This window comes from Atractosteus spatula, chromosome 28 (genome assembly GCF_055471065.1).
Source record: "Atractosteus spatula isolate fAtrSpa1 chromosome 28, fAtrSpa1.hap1, whole genome shotgun sequence".
NCBI classification, from domain to species: domain Eukaryota; kingdom Metazoa; phylum Chordata; class Actinopteri; order Semionotiformes; family Lepisosteidae; genus Atractosteus; species Atractosteus spatula.
In genome coordinates this window covers 4127923-4141087 of record NC_142733.1, presented here as the reverse complement: position 1 = coordinate 4141087, position 13165 = coordinate 4127923, and the positions used below count along the sequence as shown (strand labels likewise).

At 48.5% G+C, this 13165-nt stretch overlaps 1 protein-coding gene across 1 annotated transcript; it reads right to left on the bottom strand.

Annotated features, from left to right (window-relative positions):
- Positions 1-633: 633 nt before the first annotated feature.
- On the bottom strand, positions 634-12059 carry fstl3 (follistatin-like 3 (secreted glycoprotein)). The gene is made up of 5 exons (XM_088907786.1): positions 11791-12059; positions 9246-9431; positions 4329-4544; positions 3343-3570; positions 634-2390 (listed from the first exon to the last, which is right to left on the bottom strand). Exons 1-5 carry the CDS (start codon positions 11864-11866, stop codon positions 2338-2340), a joined length of 759 nt encoding a protein of 252 aa, XP_088763912.1. The 5' UTR covers positions 11867-12059; the 3' UTR covers positions 634-2337.
- Between the last annotated feature and the right edge of the window lie 1106 nt (positions 12060-13165).

Sequence of the window (13165 nt, the reverse complement as noted above, 5' to 3'; positions counted from 1 at the left end):
CATTGGTTTCCTGTCAGGTTTCGTGTTGATTTCAAAATCCTCATGCTCACCTTGCATGCATTCATGCTCACAGGTACTCGTTCTCTGTACCTCACCTCACAATCTGTTTGTCTGATTCGATTCTGGTCACTTGTCTGTACCCAAGCTCATTTACCCTCTATGGGTGACAGGCTCTTCTCCTGCTGCACTCCAAAGCTCAGGAATTATTTCCCCAGGGATATAAGACCTGCCCTGAACGCATTATTATTATCATCAGGGACGGAGTGGTGGCACTGTGGCTGGAAGGTTGCTGGTTCGTATCCCGCAGCCAGCAGAGGAATCCTACTCCGTTGGGCCCCTGAGCAAGGCCCTTAACCCCAGCTGCTCCAGGGGCGATGTATACATGGCTGACCCTGTGCTCTGACCCCCAGCTTCTCTCCCTGTCTGTGTGTCTCATGGAGAGCAAGCTGGGGTGTGCAGAAAGACAAATTCCTAATGCAAGACATTGTATATGGCCAATAAAGTGATCTCTTATTATTATTATTATCATTTCTACATTGGTACCTTTCTCCGGGGTAGTACGACCCCCAGTTGTAAACCGTGATGATTCTGATAGTTTGGAAATGGAAAAAAAAAGACAATCAGGCAAGGACAGTCTTAAGAATGATGAGTATTTATGTTGGGGATAAAAGAGCAGTACAAAAATACAAAAATAACTTGGTACATACAAATCTGACAGTGGTAAATGCGGTCCTATTTACAGCCAAGAAAATAGTGGATATACTGCAAAATATAATCATACAATTTCAAAAATAAAAAGTTGTTTATAAACATGGGTATAGTGATAACAAAGTCGGTATCCTTAATCAGTTCAAGGTGGTTTTGTTTTATACATTACTACTATTGTTATATATTATTATACTTCCACAGTATAAGCAATTTAATTACAAAAGCATTGAGCGGATTTAACTTCAGACAAAAGATGACAGGATTGTCCAGGAAAAATAAAATACGCCCCAGAAGATGTATTATTTTAGCAGCTAGGTGAATTGGAGGATTTCTTCCTCATGGATATCATGGGCCTGTGCCTTTGTCTACCTGAGCACTGCAGAAAATGACTGTTTCTGGCAACCTTGCGTCCAAGGTAGACTGTGAGAAAGGAAGGCTATACTCAATTACAAGCCCCAGTGTAAACTCTTGACGGACTTTAATATTAAACGTCATTTTGCATGTTACAGTCTCCTGCAGGAGGGGTATTAGAAGAAAACTTTGATTGAAAAGCTGTAATGTAGTCTGTCCAGTCTGCAAAATCATATTGAACAGTATCATGCTTAAACCAAGCCATGCAATGCAAGCTGAGAATATGGTGCAGCTTTACATATGATATATACATATATGTGTATATTTACAGTATATATTAAAGGAGTGAAGGTCTTTTAAAATCATCCCTTTTAACAAATCCAGGATTATGTTTTATTAAAAAAACATATAAACAAAGGAGGAAAAAATAATAAATATATCTCTGAAAGAAGAGAGTAGTTATTGTATACAGGAAAAACAAATATATAAATAAATCAGATTTTTTTATACCATTTGCTCCAATAAATATCTGTGGCATTGAATGTACAATATTCACATTCCAGCACGCCTTGTCTGTCATGGTCTCTAGTGTGGCTGCAGGTTTCTGGGAAGGAACAACACTGCCTGAGACACAGACCAGGAAGTTTCAGAATGCCGTCATTGCGCGAGTCATCGAAAGCACGACTCATCGACTTGATCAAACCTGTGCTTTCGTTTTTAATCAAAGTTTGGCCATACTGTATCTGCTTTTTAATCTTAAAGGTCCATAAGGTACCCTAAAGAAAGCTATTAAACCTCCCTCGATCAGGCTGCAAGAAGGAAGGTTGATTTTAACTGACTGTACATACTGTATTGTATTGTTGTATTATTGTATCATTCGTTACACTGTGCTGTGTTGACTGCACCAGGCTGCTGTTGCACTGCAGTCTCCCTCATGGGATTAAAAGAGTATCTATGTAAAATTGAAAACTGGGCAGACTCCAGAGGCTGGATGACTGGGAGCAGAGGATGAATGCATGAGTTAAAGATCTGCATTCTCCCAGCTTGTTCCAAGCCCTCCGTACCCTAAATAACAGCACCGTGAAGACTGCAGCTGTGTCGAAATGCGAGACGAAAGTGAGCACAAAGGCCTCTGGGCATCATGGTAGAGGCCCAGGGTGGAAGCCGGAGGGCCTGTCCGCTCCTGGCTGCAGCTCCAGGTCTTCGGTTAATCCCCTTCCTTCCCCGCAGCTAACCGAGAGACCTGCGGCTTCGGTGGAGTGGGGGGGGGGGCAGCCTCTACACCGCGTTCTCCTCGCTCTCGTCCTTCGCCAGCGCACGCCTCGGCACGTCTGGAAGGGAAGCGGGGCCACGGTTTACAGGACAAGTCTGACACGACAGGGGTGCCCTGTGCCCCATACAGCCTTTCTGCTAGACCTGACCGAGGGCAACACCACCAGAGGAGAACCAGCCAGCCTTGCGTCCCCACAAGTCTGTGCGCCTGAGACGAGAGAGGGAGTGAACTCCGCAAGGGGAGAGGGAAGAGCTTGACATGACGGCCGGATTCATGGGAAGGAAGAAAAGGGAACAGAAAAAAAAAACTCTGGCTCAGCCTCCTCCTTGATAGATCCCTTCGGGGCTGCAGGTTTTAAAACCTAGAGCAGGCAGCACTTCTGAATATACCCAGCCATGAAGCTGAAGCTGACACTCTGACTTCTTCCAGGAAACAGCTGGGTGAGATCCTTGTAGCATTGATGCTAACTACCACCCAGGCTAGCTGGGCCAAATGGCCTGCTCTCATCTCTGATCTATCTTGTGTCCTTATGATGATGATGTAACACAAGAAGACAAGAACCAGCTAGCCTGCATATAAGAGTGCAGAATAAAGATCTTTTTCTACACTGCTGCACATCTCTGAACTGGCTTCATCACTCTGCTCTCCTCCCCACTGAGAGCTGGTGTGTGGGGAGCGGACTGGCGCCTCATCCAGGTGGGGCTGCACACTGGTGGTGGTGGAGGGTATCCCCATTACCTGTAATGGGCTTTGAGCGGAGTGTCCAGAAAAGTGCTATGTAAGTATAAAGAATTATTATTATAAATGTGTACTGTATTTCTGCACTCCTGCCACACAGACGTGCACTGGTGTGCTTATACCATGTGTTTGCCTTGCTTTGCTTCTGTCAGGAACCGCAATGTGCTGTACCACACTTGCATGATGGTTCCCCAGTCCTTCGCCATCGCTTACAAGAGAGTGGCACAGTGAGCCCGCCGCAGGGAGGACCTAACCACGAGACGCTGGCTTACGTGTGCAGTGGCCATAGTGGCGGACGCCGATGGATCTGCCCAGGAAGCACGTCGCCCTGCGCAGGTGGCAGGCGCTGGGGTAGGTGATGTTATCGTTGCCGCAGATGGGGGGCTCCGAGGCCATGGGCATGGGGCAGGGGGCGGTGCGGCACATCACGCAGTGGGCGCTGTCCGTCTGGTCGGTCACGCAGGTGTGCGTGCCTGGGCACACCACGTTGGAGCAGGACTCTGGGAGGCGAGGCGTTCAGAAAGCGGTCAGGCTCGGGGGACACATGCAATGCAAGCTGGAAATACGGTGCAGCTTTCCGTCTGATATATATGCACATTTCCAGCATATATGAAAGGAGTGAAGGTCTTTTAAAAACACCCCTTTTAACAAATCTAGGAGGCTCCGTGCATGGATGTGAGCGTGCACACGGTATCTGGGACTCTCCTGGAAAGATTGTTTAAGGGTAAACTGGGATCTGCAAAGATCATATGATACCCACACTTAAAAAAGCCATGCAGGTAGCTGTGTCAGCATGCGTAGGCTGCAAAGGAAAAAGTACGGGTTTATTCCATGCTGAGAAGAAAAAAGGCACAACGTTTCGGCTGTGGAGCCTTCTTCAGGTGTCACAATGCTCCACAGCTGAAACATCGTGTCTCTTTTCTTCTCAGCATGGAATAAACCCGTACTTATCACTTAAAAAGCCTCCAGGATTGTCCAGACACACAAACTTACATGAGCTAGAGTCCGGCGCCTGTGTCAGGGTTAGTTTAAGATTCGGTGTGGAGATCGGGGTACAGTTCATGTTAGGTTAAGACTTAGGGTAGAGGTTATGTTAAGAGTTAGTGATAAAACTAAGAACAGTCTGGGGTTAGAGGCACGGTTAGTCTTTGGACGAGGGTTAGTAAGGTTCCCAGTTAGGTCATATTTAGAAACGCGTTTCTCCAGGAGCCGCAGAGCGGGCCTGTTAGCGGGCATGCCGAGAGGTCGCGCTGCTTACTTTTGCACTCCCCCTGGTACATGACCTCCAGGTCGGGCAGGCCCCGGCACTTGGCCAGGAGCAGGGAGCACTCGTCCCGGTAGGTGTTGCCGTCGGAGCCGCAGACGGGCTGCCGGCGGGTGACGTTGGAGCAGTCGGGCGAGCACACGCACTGGGGCCGGCTGTGCTTCATCTTGCACACCTTCCCGGTGCCACAGTCCACCCCCTCGCACGACTCTGGAGGAGGAGCGCAGAAGCAGGGGAGTGAGGGCCCGGTCCCGCCCCACCGCGGGCTCGGGCCCGGGCCCGATCACGAAACCGCTCCAGCGCTGAGGACACATGCACAGTGCAATCCAGCTGCAGCCCAGTCCTCTAGGCCAGGGATGATAACAGCCAGACACAGCAGAGGCCTGCATCTACCCAAACGGCTGCTGGCAAATAGGCAACCTCCTTGAACTGATAGGGTGCACCGGCGCCCTCCTGTCACTTTGCACTCTCAGGACACATACGAACAGGGCTAAATACCTCCTAACCTCGTGTTCTGTTCGCACAATCTGTTACTGTATTATAAATAGCAATTGTATAATTTATTGTATCGTGATCCTAACCTAATCCCTATAAACTTCTCTCCTCCTACTCTTCTATCCCTCTTAACCAGCTCACGGAGAAAACATTTCATTTCCGACAACACCGCTGTACTGCTCGTGCACTGATACATAAACCTTGACTGACGATAACTGCTGCAGCAACCCATTGACAGGACGCAGGTCAGGCTCCATCACTCCTTCCTTGTTACAAAAGGATATAACCGAGCGCGTGCTTCTTCAGTGACAACTGCTCTGTTTTCCAGACGGGCAGAATTACTGGAAGAGAAAAACACCACAACACAGAACGCAGTCCATTTCCCAAAGACATCTTGCGACATCTCCCAGTGACATAAGACTGTTCTCTGTCATGTTCTGGCACACGGGAGTGGGCGTGTGGAGACCACAGCCATAAATCTCGTTCTGCAGATGATGAATCCTGAACATTGATTCTATTCTTTGCAATTTGACGCGAGACCCCATTAAAAATGATTTACCCGCCAGCGTCCGCAGTTGGGTTCTGCTTTAATTAAGATGTAACCGGCAGTGCTAACTGAAGACATGTGGATTTGTATCCAGCCTCTTTGTCACTGCATGATCTGGAAGAGATGGTCGGAGGTTTGTGTATTTTTTTACAATTCTTTTTCAGGGGCATCCTCAGGCCTTGCGCATACTGCTTCTCATCTTGCATGCTGGAAACCACGAAGTCGCTTACTCATGCTTTGGTTATGCTGTACTGGGACAGTGAAAATGGGCCATTCTCTGACTCCAGCGCAGAAGAATGTACACAGATACTGGTGGCACCGCAAAGTGTGCATTCTGGAACTTGCAGGCGGGGTGCAGAAGTTCTGATTCACCTCCAGCGCCACTGAACTGAAACTCCGGCACAGCCTGACTCAGCTGGCGTGTTGCTAACACACCCCTGCATGTGCTCGGTATTCAGGGCTTTTGGTGGAGACCTGCTGAGGCAATGAGCCTTTCTCTGTGACAGGAGGAGCCAGAGATGCCATATTGGGAGGTGCCCACCAGTTACAAAGACTGGCCCAGCTGGCAGTCTATCTGGGGAAACGCAGCAGAATGACGCATGGCACCACAGACCCTTTAAAAATGCACAATTGCTTCACAATGCCTTTTTTTTTTTTACAAGTGGAATCCGTTTTTGATTTGAAATATATTGCCGTCTAACTTCAAATCCCCAAAATGCCATAAAAGGAACTACTTTATTTTCCCCATTGGCAGTGGTTTAATATCCTGTTATATTTCTTTTCCCCTGCCCTCTCTGTCTCAGCTCCTCATCTGCATTTATCCAGGAGTGCGCGCGTACACACACACACACACACACACACACAAATTTTTCCACCCTGCAAAAAAGGAGGGGATTACTTTTCTCAGGTCTGCTAACAGTACAACACGATTTATTCACGTTTTTACAGACCTCGGGTACAGCAAAGAATTGGTCAACATGAGTCAGGTTTAAAGAATGCTTTGAACCACTTAACAGAAAGAGCCCACATGTGAGAAATATTACTGTACTTTTACCTGTGAGGTACAAAACACCATGCAGCTTAGTGATAACAGAACAGCAAGCGCCAACAAAAAAGAGAACTGAAGCCCACAGGCCTCATTTTTAAGTGCGATATGTGTTTTTCCACTAATTCAGTCCATAGCTCACAGCAGTGCTCTTAGTTACGAGGAACAGCCCTCTAAGAGAGTGGCAAAAAATTTTTCAGCGTTAAACTGGAATTCATTCTGAAGAACAAGCCAGCCTGACTGATTCTAATGCGCGCTGGGAAAAAAAACACACAGATTGAAGCAGAAGTGTTTTTGTAGGGGCATGAGTACCAGGTCTGAAGGGGCCTGCATCAGGCATATGTGTCTGATGTTAAAGGAATCTTGTTCTACCACAGCGGTTATCTGAACTGCTTTAGCAAACAGCCAGAATTAGCTTACAAGTGGTTCAGCTAAGAAAAAAGCATTTCTAAAAGCATACTTCACACAGCAAAGGGTCTTTTCATTCTGTCATTTCCTGGGAGCAAACTCTCAAACCAGCAATGGACATTCCTGGTCCTGGAGGGGTCAGTGTGTCTGCAGGGTGTCCAGTCCTGGTCCTGGAGGGGTCAGTGTGTCTGCAGGGTGTCCAGTCCTGGTCCTGGAGGGGTCAGTGTGTCATCAGAGTGTCCAGTCCTGGTACTGGAGGTCAGTGTGTCTGTAGGGTGTCCAGTCCTTGACCACCAGTGCTTGGAGGTTTGGGAGAAGCTGTTAGATTGATCCTACAGAGCCCACAATGAACTGAGTTTTGGCTGTGAATAGCTGAGGTGGAATGAAGACCTACGGTTGCCCTGAGGACCAGGATTATCCTTCCTCTGCACACCCCAGTGTGAAACCTGCATCATTCCTGACTAAGGAAGCACTTTCTTTGCTTCTTTTTTGCGGTACGCTGCGAACGTTGCCCCTACAGACAAACAGATTTGGCTATGGTGTGCAATTCCCTCTTTAGCATGAATCTTTACTTCATTGTATAACATTATCTGCAGGAGGATTATACAGTGAACCTATACGATTATTTTTTACAACACCCGGATGCGAGAGAGAGAAATCTTCAATATTTCAAGAGAGTTCTTTACTTCTCAATCAGGTCACTGGGTAAATAAGCCAACACTGCCATGAGGGGCTGAAGACTGTACAGCTGCTTGCACACTTGCCAGCAGCCATATCACTCTGCAACTCACAACTGGCAGCCCCACTGGAGCCCAGCAGGTGTGAGCCTGGCCAGTACCTGGATGGGAGACTCCTGGGAAAGCTAAGGCTGCTGCTGGAAGTAGTGTTCGTGGGGCCAGTAGGGGGCGCTCACCCTGCAGTGTAATGATAGGGACACTATACTGTAAACAGGTGCTGTCCTTCAGATGAGACGTAAAACCGAGGTCCTGACTCTCTGTGGTCATTAAAAATCCCAGGGTGTTTCTCGAAAAGAGTAGGGGTGTTACCCAGTGTCCTGGCCAAATTTCCCATTGGCCCTTAGCAGTCATGGCCTCCTAATAATCCCCATCTATAAATTGGCTTCATCATTCTGCTCTCCTCCCCACTGAGAGCTGATGTGTGGGGTTAGTGTACTGGTGCACTCTGGCTGCCATCGCATCATCCAGGTGGGGCCGCACACTGGTGGTGGTGGGGGGGATCCCCATTACCTGTAAAGTGCTTTGAGTGAAGCGTCCAGAAAAGTGCTATATAAGTGTAAGCAATTATTATTATTATTATTATTATTACTTGCAGATACGAGTTTCCACAGCATTCGCACAAGATGAGAATCTTGCCATAGCTGTGGCTAACTGTGTGCACTAATGGTACCAATAAAGAGATGATGAAGATGAAGAGGATGCAACGCAGTGAAAAAGCACATAAAAACCCAGTCACACGCATAGTTCTTACCCTGTGCCAATCTCGGGCATTTCGCCGGTAAGAGGTTTATGGCCAACTGCAGCGTTCCGCCACATGCACGCATTTCAGCCATTAAGAAACACTTAACTAAACACCCCTCTCGATCACCCCCATTAGAATTCCCCACACCGGCCAGCGATCGTATTCAAGATACCTAGCATTTTCAGATTGCGAGTTAATGAAAACCTAAAATATCCTCAAGTGACCCTGAGAGTTCGCCAATGGCTTGCACTGGTAGAGTCTAGTCGAAAACAGCTGGCTGCGTTTGAAACATCTGGATGCAGTCCAGGGCCCAATAAAAAAAAAAAGAGAAATGCTTTCAAATATGGCTTCGCGAAAAATCCCTTCCCATTATCGTGTTTAAATTGAACAAGACATTTTCTGCAATGAAAGCTGGTGTGTGTGTGTGTGTGTGTGGGGGGGGGGGGTTCTTTCTTGTTGGCAGTGACTTGCAGAGGTGTTAGCGGAGGAACAGGGGCAACAGGTCTCCACAGCTCCTCTCCTGCTCGCTGGCCTGTGCCTGAGCTGGAAAGGTGGGAAGTAGGTGGCTCTTCTTGGTCATTGTTGTACTAATGCAATCGAGGAATAATGAAAATGGACAACATACTCCTCCATCCATTGTGCACATCTGCACTGCAAATACAGTATATAGAGAATATATTTGCTGATCTGATTGCAGTTCATATACTTTGGCGAATGGAAATTTCCTATATACGAATCAGAAGTGATCTGCATGTCTGGCACAACCTGTACTGCCAAAGCCAGTTGTCTAAGCCTGCCGATCACAGTCCTGTGATCAAAGTGACGCTCCATGTGGCCACCTTCGATAACAGCGAAGGTGATGCAGCCTCTTCATGCACACCTGTCCTGACAGAGTCCTCGAACGTGCACAGTGACAAGGGGGAGTGGAACCAGTTACCTTTGCAGGGCCTGCAAGGCACGATCCCCAGGAAGCCGAGCAGGCTGACCTCGTTGATGGGCAGGGTGCTGTCGGACCAGGCCGTGTCCAGGCTCCCACTGCCGCAGCACTCCTGGTGGGTCACCCCCCGCATCAGCACCATGGCGCAGCGCGGCTCCCGGCCCTGCTGCAGCCAGCACATCCCGGCTGCTCGGGCACAGAAACACACAGGATCACTCGGGATCACAGGGGATCAATCAGAGAAGCGTGGGATTGCACAGGATCACTCGGGATCACACAGGATCACACAGAAACATGGAATCACGCAGGATCACACAGAAACATGAGATCGCACAGGATCACACAGGATCACACAGTCACAGAGACATGGAATCACGCAGGATCTCACAGAGACACACAGAAACACAAAAGATCACACAGGATCACACAGAAACACTAGATCACACAGGATCACACAGAGACATGGAATCACGCAGGATGACACAGAAACACGAGATTGCACAGGATCACACAGTCACACAGAGATATGGAATCACGCAGGATCTCACAGAGTCACAGAAACAGAGGATCACACAGGATCACACAGAAACATGAGATCACACAGGATCACACAGAAACAGAGGATCACATAGAAACATGGAGTCATGCAGGATCACACAGAGTCACACAGAAACACGAGATCACACAGGATCACACAGAAACATGGAGTCATGCAGGATCATATGCGCTTTACATGTTCATATTGTCCGTTTTCCTCCACATTCAGTGCTTCAGCAATACCATCTTAAACCGTATTTGCAGAAAGGTTAGCGCTACACTAACTCCAGCTGCCTTCGGTCTTAATCAACATACAGTGATCTAGTTGAGCCTGACATGATATCCCAGTTCCGCCCGAGTGTTTTTCCTTTGTAATGCTGGTTGGTTTGAAACAAGAAGATGATACCATCATTTTCAGCACCTTTATTGTTACAAAAGAAGAGTTTGCAACACTGCAAGTAAAAGGTTTCTCCCTGGTTATAGGGAGAAAGGGAGGAAGGCTGATGTTCACCACTGAAAACAGGTCTGCGATGCACCTATGCAGCTGTAGATATATATTAGCATAATGCGTTGATAATTGCATAAATTGCATGTGTGTATTAGCCAAAATGTTTTCCAGGGCTTTTTCCGAGAACACTGGAATAAAAAACAGCAATCAAGGGACAAGACTTGATTGACCTGGGCTTTAATTAGTGACGTCTGTGGGTCTGAATGGATAGACAGCCCTCCCTTAGAGAATTACTCTAAAGAAAGCTGCGGTCATTCACAAGATTGGTCAATTCTGTCAGATGGAGTCAAAGAGGTTTCTCAAGCAGATTAAAAGTGCCTGTTTATGTCTGGCAGTGGAACACCCAAAGGATCGTGGTATAGCTGCACATCTGGTGCCTATAAATATACTGACACCTATCAGAGCTCTCCCGGACTGTTTAGGAGAAATAAAGAAATCATGCCTTCAACCTGCCAACAGTAACCACCACTCGGCAGCTGGGACGCAACGGGCGAGTATATTATACCTGGTTGTGGACCAGCCATTGACAGACGTACTGACGGCTAATTTACGACTTTTTAAAAAAGGGAGCTCTTTTTCTACACCGCGTGTTAAAAACAGGATCTGGCTGGAAACACGCCGGACTGCATTAATATTGCTGCCAGACGTGTTACAGATTTCGTCCATTTTGATCTTGGGATTGAAGTTTTAACAATCTACCCCCAAATGCATTATTTGTCAAAGGTAGCCTGTATATATTCCTACCCGCTAAAAAAGACACCTTTTTGTCCCCGGTGAAAACGTCCGGAGAAGAGATGGCGGCACACTTTGCACTCCAGTTTAAACCCCTGACCCCTCCTCACCACGGCCCTTGATACCGAAGGAACCCCAACAGAGTGGCCGTGGCTCAGGGTGCGCGCTCACCTGCGCGACGGAAGAGCGCCGCGGAGCAGACAGAGCGCGCTCACGTCAGGTCACGCTGCCCGGACTCCACCAGCGCCACCAGCAAAACTAACACTAATAATGACGACAGTGCCGACGATACAGAATCAATACTAATACCTGCAGTAGCAGCAGTACGCTATAATAGTAACCATTGTGCAGTAATATACAACAGTAACTCAACTGCATTTGTTTTTCCTGAATGAAACACTGATTCTGTTTTTTTTCGATTTTGTGACATGTTTTTAATCTTTTTTTTTTCGTGTTTCTAAATTATAGGTCTCCTTGTTTATAAACAGATTTTGGTTGCACACGGCAGACGCGACGTTTCAGCATCACAACCTTTCCCCTGAAGATCGTTTCCATCTCTCCTAAACAGAAGCACAGATATCACAGCCGTCCTGTATCTTCAAAGAGCGCCGAAAGGGAAATAAAAAAACACAGCCTAAATCCAGATTGCTTAGCGGGGAAGGACGGAAATTAAAACTTCGGAACTCGTAATTTAAAAAAAAACCAACAACGACGAAAAGTAAACGTTAACGAATGCAAAAAGAAAAATCAAAAAAGCAGGATACTCACCGTTTGCTGGGTAGCGTCCGATAAAGTCGCATAAAGCGACAAATATGATAATATTAACTGCAATGAAACAGCTCATGGCGTGAAAATTAAAGTTCCTAACAAAATGAATAACCAGCGCCGGTGCTAAACGCGCGTGAGTCTCTCCACAGTCCGAGTCTGGAGGTTTTGGAGCGTCTCGCTCGCTGACTCGAGGCTCGGCAGCGCGGATAACGGTCCGAGTCGCTGAATGGGTCGCGTCGGCGGCGGCCCTCGCTTTGGTGAATGAGTGTGTGGGGGCGAGCCCGCTCCGCCTGTGTATAAATATTTTGGCTGGAGTGGATTATGCGGCTGGGGCGGGCGTCGCTCCCAGCCAGTTGCAGGAGGCGGGGGGCGGCCGCCTGATCCTCAGTCTGAGGCAATTCTCAGCGCAAAGCGACCCCGTGTCTGAGCAAGGAGGCACCGGGTTTTACACCGGCCCTCTTCTGTATAATACCCCCCCCCTCCTCCCACCCCAAACACATTTTTTTTTAACCGCTGTCCCGCCAAACTATTGCTACCCTCCCAGTTCTCACACGCCTCCTCTCCGGAGATGTATAGTAAAAGTTGTTGTTGGTTGTTTTTTTTTGTTTTGCTCTGTGGGCGCTACAGCTACTGGACTCGAACTAAAAAGCCGCCCCCCCCCCCCCCCCGGAGGAAAGCTCTCGTTGGCGTTTCAAACCCTCCCCGCTCTGATTGAGCCGTTGGCATCTTAAATTGGACATCCCGGCACATCGGGACGGAAGCGCATTCTTCCTTCGTAGGCTTTATTTACTACTCGCTGTATCTGTTTCGGGGGCGCTCTTGCAACACCGAGAGCAGACAACGTGCTTATTATAGTAATTATTACAGCGAGTCCAGGCATTTTCCCACCGGAGGAGAGACTAGGAGTGAGTAGACTGTTTCATCCAGGGTGAACGTTGCGCAAGGGGAGGACGGCGGCCCGAGCGACACCCCCAGAAAGGGTTGGTGTGCGCGGACTTTCCGAAAGGGGCGCTCTCTTGTTGCGGCGGCGCTTGCCCAGTTTACACCAGACTCCCTTTTGACTGCTCCGGCGCTCGCAGAAGACGCGGGGCTGGCTGCTGATGCAGGCCGCATTCCTGCCTGGAGGTGGAAAGGCGGGCTGTTCGGTCTCTCTCTCTCTCTGCCCCCCCTCAACCCCGCACTAGTTAAAACTGAGCCCGTCGGGCCGGGCGGTCCCACGCGTGAGCAGGGGCCGTGAGTCAGGGCCACGCGGGGAGCCGCCACAGTCCTGGAGGCTCCTTATAAAGTCGTTAAAGCCCCCATCCCGCGTCTGGACGTGAAACCCACCTCGCCCCCCGTGCGCACGGCACCTGTCTGCGGTGTACTATGGAACGGC

Bases quoted from the DNA above. Each gene is read 5' to 3' on its own strand.
- fstl3 (XM_088907786.1), bottom strand. From the start codon at position 11,866: ATGAGCTGTTTCATTGCAGTTAATATTATCATATTTGTCGCTTTATGC. The intron at 9,432-11,790 runs GTGAGTATCCTG...GTGCCCGAGCAG, and splicing joins CGGACGCTACCCAGCAAACG to CCGGGATGTGCTGGCTGCAG. The intron at 2,391-3,342 runs GTAAGCCAGCGT...CTTCCCTTCCAG, and splicing joins CCACTATGGCCACTGCACAC to ACGTGCCGAGGCGTGCGCTG.